At 42.6% G+C, this 8,777-nt stretch overlaps 1 protein-coding gene across 1 annotated transcript; it reads left to right on the top strand.

Annotated features, from left to right (window-relative positions):
* Positions 1-5,838: 5,838 nt before the first annotated feature.
* EI90DRAFT_3019301 (uncharacterized protein) lies at positions 5,839-6,886 on the top strand (the record flags this gene model as incomplete). The annotated part of the gene is made up of 5 exons (XM_039057343.1): positions 5,839-5,859; positions 6,000-6,171; positions 6,290-6,486; positions 6,541-6,617; positions 6,667-6,886. The coding sequence occupies 5 exons, from the start codon at positions 5,839-5,841 to the stop codon at positions 6,884-6,886; spliced, it is 687 nt and encodes a 228-aa protein (XP_038911964.1).
* Positions 6,887-8,777: the final 1,891 nt, after the last annotated feature.

Raw genomic sequence — 8,777 nt, forward strand, 5'->3', positions numbered from 1 at the left:
CCATGATGTGGAAAAGGTGTCACATGGGTTAAGGTGAGTTGCTTGCCTTGACCCACGTGATTTTTCCCACAGGTTCATGTGCGGGCTGTAGTTGTGAAAGGTGTGTAAAGATTGGAGGATGAGGGAAGTGGGGGGAGGTCAGGGAAGGTGGTTCTGGGGTTGTATGGTCAGGTGTGGTTGCCCTGACATTCCACTGCCTTTGGGTACTCCACCTCTGTTGATGAGTGACAATTTGATCTTGGAGCTGGACTATGAGTAGGACTAAAGGTAATATACATAGTATGAGTTACAAGATAAAACAATAAGGGAATGTAGTAACTAACCTCAGTCTCAGCTAATATGTGTGAAGAACTGAGGGAAAAGGAATGAATTCAAATGAATGAATATATCCGTGGACTGGCACAGGTTAGTCCGAAATAATATAAAAGAGGTATTGTGACTAAGTAGTCACATGGTGGATTCTGGGCGAGTTGCTCTCCCAGAATGTTCCCATGCTAACGCAACAATGTGGCTGTTCAGGTTAGCTCCATTGGAGTACCCTCATAGCACATGGTTCCTCCAACAACCTCACCTCCATTGGGGTGCACTCTTCGATCCCATTGCCCATTCTACTCAATTTCTCAATTACCCAAGAAGTCCTAGTTTCTGGTTCTACTTCATCCTTGGAGTTTATTCCTTTGTCAGAGCTTTCTAACTCCACCAATGAATTGTCTGATTTAATATACTCATATATTCCTTCCTGTACACTTCTAATGAATTTGAATGGATCTTCATAGTCCATTTCCAGTTCTGATTCTTCTGAATCATCCTCAGCTGGTTCTCTTCAGGATAATCCATCTGGAGCTCTGTGTCTCATGGCAGGAACATGTTCCATTTTGAAGCTGAAGTGTTGTAAATGTCATATCCATACAATCCTGACCTCCACTCCGGGCTCCCGGAACTCCGAACTCCGACTTCCTGAGTCCTACTTCCCTTCCGTCACCTCCTCCTTGCCGACTCCCAAGAGGTTATCCCACCTCCGGCTCGGACACCACCTTCGGTCCGACTCCGGAACATTCCGGGTCCGACCCCAACCTCGACACCTTCCAGACAAGTACGCAAAACCTATGCTCCCGACTCCGGACCTCCGCTCCGGTATCCTGTTCACGTCTCGTCTCCAGAACCTCCGGTCTTAGCTCCGACCTCGGACTTTGACCCCACCTCCACTTATACCCATTGTATTGGTTAGCTCATTCCATTTAATTACGTTTGCCAATATTCCGGAGTTTAACCTCTGAGTTCGGACTTTCCGGACTTACTCCGGACCTTGCAACTATTGCATTGTCCATTTCAATTCCGCTATTCTCCCTCATTCCTATTTGGGCTGCTGCTTCCTTTCTATTCAGTCAGCTAGCCATTCCCCACTCCCAACCTCCTTCCTTCCTCCTTGGGCCTTGGCCCTTCATTCCTCCTTTGGGAAACACCATTGAGTCAAACACTTGACCCTCGGTGTTGTTCCTCTTTCCATCTCCCTTTGTCTCCTTTTGTCCTACCCTTGTTCCTTTTGATTCCGGACCCCTCCTTATATACAATGTACCTAGTAACTTGTAACCTCAGTCCGAAATCGACATGAATTCCCCCAAGAGACTTTCCCTCTGCTAGATCCGAAATTAGGGACCCCTAGGACAACCAGCAATGGCACAGCGCTCTGCCTGAGTTGCTGAGGCCAAGGTCCTTCCATGCTAAGTCTCCGATTCCACTCCGGAGTCGTCCGAATCCACCCATTCTAACAGTAAATATGTAACCCATCATGTCATCGGTGCATTGAGCAAGTCAGGATTATTGTCAGGGTCCATCCCTCACCCAGAGGGGACGTAGTGATGGGGTCCAGGAGTGGCACTGGAGAGTCTTCTGCAGCCACTAACTCCTCAAAGTCGCTGAGGGGACTTGCCCTGGGCTTCACAGGGAATGAGTTGAGAAGAAGGGTAACCTTCTCAACCCCCTGTGAGGCCACTACAAAAGGAGCCTGAGAACTGTGCAGTTGTCAGGTCTTTCCTGAGTTTCCATATTAGGTACCATGGGAAGATTCTGGGCATCACCCAGAACGTTCCCACAGTTGTGGCTGTGCTGGTTTCTGGGCAAGTTGCTTGCCCAGAATGTTCCCATGGGTTCGCGTACCTGTACCATTGTGGAACAGTGGAGGAAAAATGGGGGAAAATGGGGGAAGGGGGGTTAGGAGGGGGGAAGGGGTGTCTGAGGGTGTGTGGGGTCGAGGGCTGTGCCCTGACAATTATTGACCATTTGTATAAGTGATCTAGCATCTACTTTGATCCTAAAATGATAGCCCCAAAGGTAGCGCTGAAGGAGCGGAGCTGGATCACCTTATGTAACCAGTTTCCTATGTCCAATAACAATATTAGAGTTTGTGCTGATTTGCATACTGACCGTGTTTTGGTTGCCAAATATATAATTGTTCACTGTCTAAACAACAATAAACACCCCCCAATGATCTCACCTGATGTATAGATCGTCTATGGATAAAATTCTATATTGACTTTACTATAATTTCTAGTCATATTACACCTAGATATACCACTTTTCAGCAGGATGTGATTTTCCTGATAATTTACTGAAGAAAAACTACTAATAAAATAATTCCGTAATAAATGTTACTTAATACAGGAGTGACCAAACTGCTCTTTCTATCGCTTAGAGTGCGTGCTAGTTAGCTAGCAGGTTCAGGATCACTCACTTTTCTCCTGTGGTGTGATAACCAAATATTACTGAGAGATTATTCAATTAAGAAGTCCCTCCACCAAATTCTCACTAATTCTCACTATGACACTTTTGTTCAGCTGCGTCTAACTGACCCTAACTCACGCTTAGAGTGATGTGTTAGGTTTATATTAGCTAACAACTAATATTTGCTTTTATCTTTTGGAGCAAATGAACCAACCACTGGTGAGGAGAATTAAACTTATATTTCTACCTGAGGTTTGAGAGGGGGCAGAAGCGGCGGCCTTTTATGCTTTTCAGAGGCCTCTCTACTCCCACACCTTGCACTAGTTACATGTGCTACATTTGTATTATAGATAGTTCTAGAATGATATAGGGGCTTGGGCTGTGTAAGCTTAATAATGGACTTAGGGCATGACTCAGCAATAAGTAATCCAGTTCTTTGTCTTTTTGGCCGATCTTAGCGGGGTCTGTAGCGCTAAAGCTATGCTCTACACCGCCTTAATTACGAACGGTTATCTTTAGAAATGACTCGGCTATAAAGGAACTTTCTAGACTGTTCTCTAATTCACCCCTTTTTGTGAAGCTGCATCATTACTAATGTTCTAGAGCTTTCCCAATTGATTAACTAATCCGCGGACTTCTAAATCACTTTATGCTTATGATCCAAAATCCAGATTATCAATCATTCCTTTGTTCCGATTTATTTGAGCTTAAAATCAAAATGTTTTGATGAATCATGGGAAAATATACAAGATCCAGTTTTTTAGCATTTTCTCCTCTTCTGATGCGATCAAAAACTGTCCGCCCGCGCCAGAAAATACTCTGTCATATGGTATTCGGTCCGCCAGACTTCCGGGCGCCAATATATTTCCCTTGAGTCACATTACCTTTTGTAAGAATTAGCAAATAAATATATATGAATTATAAGGTGTTTCGCCGTTTGAGCAATATCTCCGTCAGTTTTGAAGCTTTTAGAATGAAACAGAACCGTGGATAAAGTTAAGAAACAGTCCTTTCAGATGGTAAAAAGATTACAGTCAAAAGATTACTGGTTCCTGATATATTCACATTTCTTTCCCAATGTTCCTTCTTATTCTGCCATCTATGTGCTATTTTCTTGTTGTAGGGATATATTCTTTGAATATTACACCTATGCCAGGTTCTAGGCATGCTTGTAGTAGATTAAATCTCATGCTACATGGGTGTGGATAATTTATAATGATCTTCTAATGTCTGTCCAGTCTCATAAAGATCATGAGATCTGTTAAACATCTGAACTTGTCACCTGATTGTTGACTATTCTGATAGATCATTGTTTTATTCTTTGAATATTATTTCTCCTACAGCGCTGACAAGCTTTTACTGCCCTGAACACTCCATATAACTCCAATTTTGGTTGTGAATATCTTGCTTCCACTTCACTAAACATCCATGATCCAAACTCAATTGGGTACTCTATGTCATCTTCCATTACTTGATATAATACCCATCTGACTCCTGTCTATGCACTATCAACCGCTAGCCTTACTAGTCCAAGGTCCGAGGGCTGTTGATCCTTTGGTAGCATCTTTTTAGCTAATTCCAGATTTAATGGTTTGATTGCCCCAGACTCCCATACTGCTTCTTTCAAGGCATCCATTGCTTCTTGTGCTTCATCTGTCCATTGTAAATCCTCCTGTCCTCCTTTTCTTCTATACATAGTTAATGGCTTAGCAATTAAGCCAAAATTTCTGATCCATTTCCATGCAACTCCAACCGTTCCTGTCATATCCTGGAATCCCAACCCCATACACTCCCACCCCACTACACCTTCCTAACAACCTCATCATCCCCTATACCATACCTCCCCACTTCCCAATGTCACCTTCCATCCCAACTATCTCATTTGGAACCTCCAGATTTGCTCGGACCTCCCAATGGATTCCCAACATCTTGTTATATACCTCTAAACCCTTCCCCTCCTCATTTCATTTAGTGGAGTTGCCCAACATTCCTCAGATATGTAACTCCAGCTTCAGAGCTACCTGCATCCCCTGGTGACCCCGCTCTCATCATCTTAAATTAGTCATCTCCCACTTATAGTACAACTGATGTCTTCTTTCAATTCAGTTGGCTAACTTCCCCTTACCCATTTCTTGTTCCATTTATCCTCTGGCCTTCTTCTTGACCTGACACCTCAGTTCCCCATTAAAGATACCTTTCAGTATCATTCAGAACCTTTCGGTATTTTTCGGTATCACTCAGACCTTGACTAAGTCCTTCTCCTCCATCTTGTATATATACCTGTAGATTAGGACTCATCATACCTCAGTTCTAATCTCAACTGAAACTTACCCCCAAGTTCCCCTATGAGTGACTCGTGTCCCCCTCTTACAAGATACCTTTGACATCTGAAATTAAGGACTAACTAAGATGTAACAGAGGCACAGCACTCCTCTGAGGCCACGTCCTTCTTAGAGCCTCTTGTAACACCCAACAGACTTGGGCTTCCTGGAGAATTTGGTCCACTACCAGAGCTCTTGGAACCTCTCTAGTTGAGCCCCATCTGCACCCAGATCATCATGGTTTTGACAGCTTCTGGGAACAGTCCATGACAATCTCCAAGAAATCCAAGAATCTCAACAATGCCCATAATTAGTTTTATTCAATCAATAATCAACCAAAAACCTGACTCTGGAACTACTCATTACACCACATGTGCCACCACCTGTTCTACGACCTTCAAACTCTCCTGAATCACCTCCCCCCCTTTCCCTGCACTTAGAATCTTTTAATTCATTTCTTTATATATCTTATATATATACTATGGACAAATTGACCCATAATTGTTAGTTATATCTCTTTATATTTATATTAATTCTGGACTGCAAGTGAATGGCTGAAGCAGTTCGCCATATTTGGGATGCCATATTACAACAACAGGTTGCAGTGATGCAATGTAACACTTCAGTGTTGTATTTTATTGAAATGTGTTGCAATGCATTGCAACAATGGTCATCATGTGATGCAACCTGCAACTTTTCAGACATCAGTCTCAAATTTTATATTTCAGAAGCTATTGAGAGGCACAATTGATTATGTAAAAGTGTGAAGAATGTGGGAAACAGTGAGGAAGAAGTGATGCGCAACAAGGATGCTAAGGTAGGTGATGAGGGTAATTTCCCTTGAAGCCCCTTCAAAGGTGAATCCTAGGTATTGGGAAAATTACCATACATGGAAATTTCTATATAGGGAAACCTTCTATATAGGGGAATTCCATAAATGGAAATTTCCTTTTATAGATGGAACATCCAGATCCCTGTAGCTCAGTTCATCTGGCATACAGCAAAGAACCACATGAATTAGAGAGTCTGAAATTGGACAAAAGCTTCCTTGGCAACAAAAACTGCCATAGTTATCATCTAGCAGAGAAATTGCATATGTGGGATGGGCAAACACTCATAGTCATTTTTGGTGAGTGTGTCTTGATTGTTCAATTGGCTACATCCTGAAGCTATTACTCCCAGGGACCCATCCCTGTCCAAGCCTTGTTTGATTAGTATTCTGGATCATCTTGCTTGCATGAGTATAGGAAAAGACTCTCCATCTTCTGTTGCCAAAATGGACAACTTGACATTCAAATCAAGCCCAAACAAAGGATCTGGGATGACTGCCCTGGAAAGGATGGACTCATCATGCCCTATCTCTCTTCTATATGAGCCCTTTGGTTACTTTTGCAACATTCACTGTGGAGTGAAAGTTCCTGGAGAGGAACATATCCTTGAAGATGTACTGAAGGATTGCATTAATTTTTTAGCAGACTAAATGACTGGGTTTTTCAAGACTGAAGAATTACAATGTTCCAAATTCAACCAATGTCTGGAGGTGGAGGGTGCCTGCCTTGGGAATAATATGTGTTGGTGAGTTTACTTGTATCCCTCATGAGTTGTTCCTTCTTGAGATATGCAGGACCCATCATCCAATTTTTTGGGGTCATCTGGGTAGGGAGAATGCATGTTGTACCCTTGACACCATTACTTCCTATGGGGACCCAACTGGTGAAGAGTTTCACTGGGACCTTTTCCTGGCATTTAAGGCTGCTGCTCTCATTTTATCAAAGATCAAATCTGATGTCAAAGACTTTCTCAAGGTGCTTACAAATTCCCTGAGTTGTGGCCCTGCAAGTTGACTGACATGACCTTCCACTTCCCATGTGTGACTGAAATTAATGCCTTTGCAATCAGCAAAAATTTGGTTCCTCCTCCATGAACAATTCAATGACTTGGATGACACCTGTACTATGCTACTCTTGTTGTGCCAAACCCTTCTAATAAAATATATGTCAAGTTTACACCATGCTACTTGAAGGAGCTGCAGCCAGTTATGTGATCAGCAAATCACAGAAGAGCATGACATTCTAAAGTGCTTGAGTGGGTAAGGTGTCAGGCCAGGAATGAAATGTGATTGTTTGTTTCACCTTCTCTGGTTTCATTGAGTGTTGAGCCATCAGATGTGCAAGGATTGCTTCACAGGCCAGCAGGCCAGTTATTCTGTATGGTGTGGGCTGTAATACCATGTGTGATTCTGTGATTCTTTGTGAAAAAAATCCACTGTTAGTATCATATTTTTGTGTAGTGTAGTGTATGTGTTCTCATGTTCTCAGTTGTTGCCTTGACTGTTGCCCAGTTCTCTGGTTCTGAGCTGTCTAGTGTTAAACACATGGGCAGTGTTGGTCACCAATGAAATGGCTGAGTTCTTCAATAATGATGTTCCAAATTCATCAAGTGTCTGGAGCCTATTTTAAAGACCCTCACTCAATCAAGGCCAGCATATTATCTGGTAGCCAAAGCCAAAAGAAATCAGACAGCCACCATGGGGACAACTTGTCATCTGCATCTTGCCAAACCCTCAGCTTGCCTCCTATATTACCACTTCATTCACAAAGCAAGCCAAAGACAAACCAGAGCTCTTCCAGAGTAAGTGGTGATATAGGAGGTAAGCTGAGGGTTTGGCTCACAAGATGCCTCAGCTTGTCTCCTATATCACCACTTCATTCACAAAGCAAACCAAAGACAAACCAACCAGGATCTGCATCTTGTGCCTCAGCTTGCCTCCTATATCGCCACTTCATTCACAAACTCACAAACCAAACCAAAGACAAATTGGCATCCTATATCGCCACTTCATTCACAAACTCACAAACCAAACCAAAGACAAATTGGCAAGCTGAGGCACAAGATGCAGATCCTGGTTGGTTTGTCTTTGGTTTGCTTTGTGAATGAAGTGGTGATATAGGAGACAAGCTGAGGCATCTTGTGAGCCAAACCCTCAGCTTACCTCCTATATCACCACTTACTCTGGAAGAGCTCTGGTTTGTCTTTGGCTTGCTTTGTGAATGAAGTGGTAATATAGGAGGCAAGCTGAGGGTTTGGCAAGATGCAGATGACAAGTTGTCCCCATGGTGGCTGTCTGATTTCTTTTGGCTTTGGCTACCAGATAATATGCTGGCCTTGATTGAGTGAGGGTCTTTAAAATAGGCTCCAGACACTTGATGAATTTGGAACATCATTATTGAAGAACTCAGCCATTTCATTTGAGTGGATTGATGTCTTCCTTCAGTTTATCAGAGAAATAGGTATGATGAGTTTGTTCTTTCTGGGGCAACCATTCAAGATCCTTGGTGTCATGTTGTATACTATGCTAGGAATTGATTTGGGCAACAGTAGATGGAGCCCCTTTTATTAGATGCATGCCAGAAAAACAAGTCATGATACTAGTCAGACTGTCAGGATACTGAGCTGCTTGGTGAAGGAGAACAGAAAGTCTTTCTTCTGATACTTATATGTTAGTATCAGTACTTTAACTCAACCACTGTAGCATTTTGGTTTCTTTGTGTATCACTATTTGTATGTGTTACTAACTGTTTGTGTGTGTATGTAACTCTCAGGGTTCAATTCACTTGTCTACCTGATTGTTCCACATGAAAATTGTGCTTTGGACCTACTATTTTTAGTTGTTTTGCCTCTGTCTTGTCACTTTTAACTCAGAGCCACTCCAACTGACTTGACTCAATGTCACTA

Source organism: Cantharellus anzutake (assembly GCF_015039405.1).
Source record: "Cantharellus anzutake strain C23 chromosome Unknown EI90scaffold_56, whole genome shotgun sequence".
Lineage (NCBI taxonomy): Eukaryota > Fungi > Basidiomycota > Agaricomycetes > Cantharellales > Hydnaceae > Cantharellus > Cantharellus anzutake.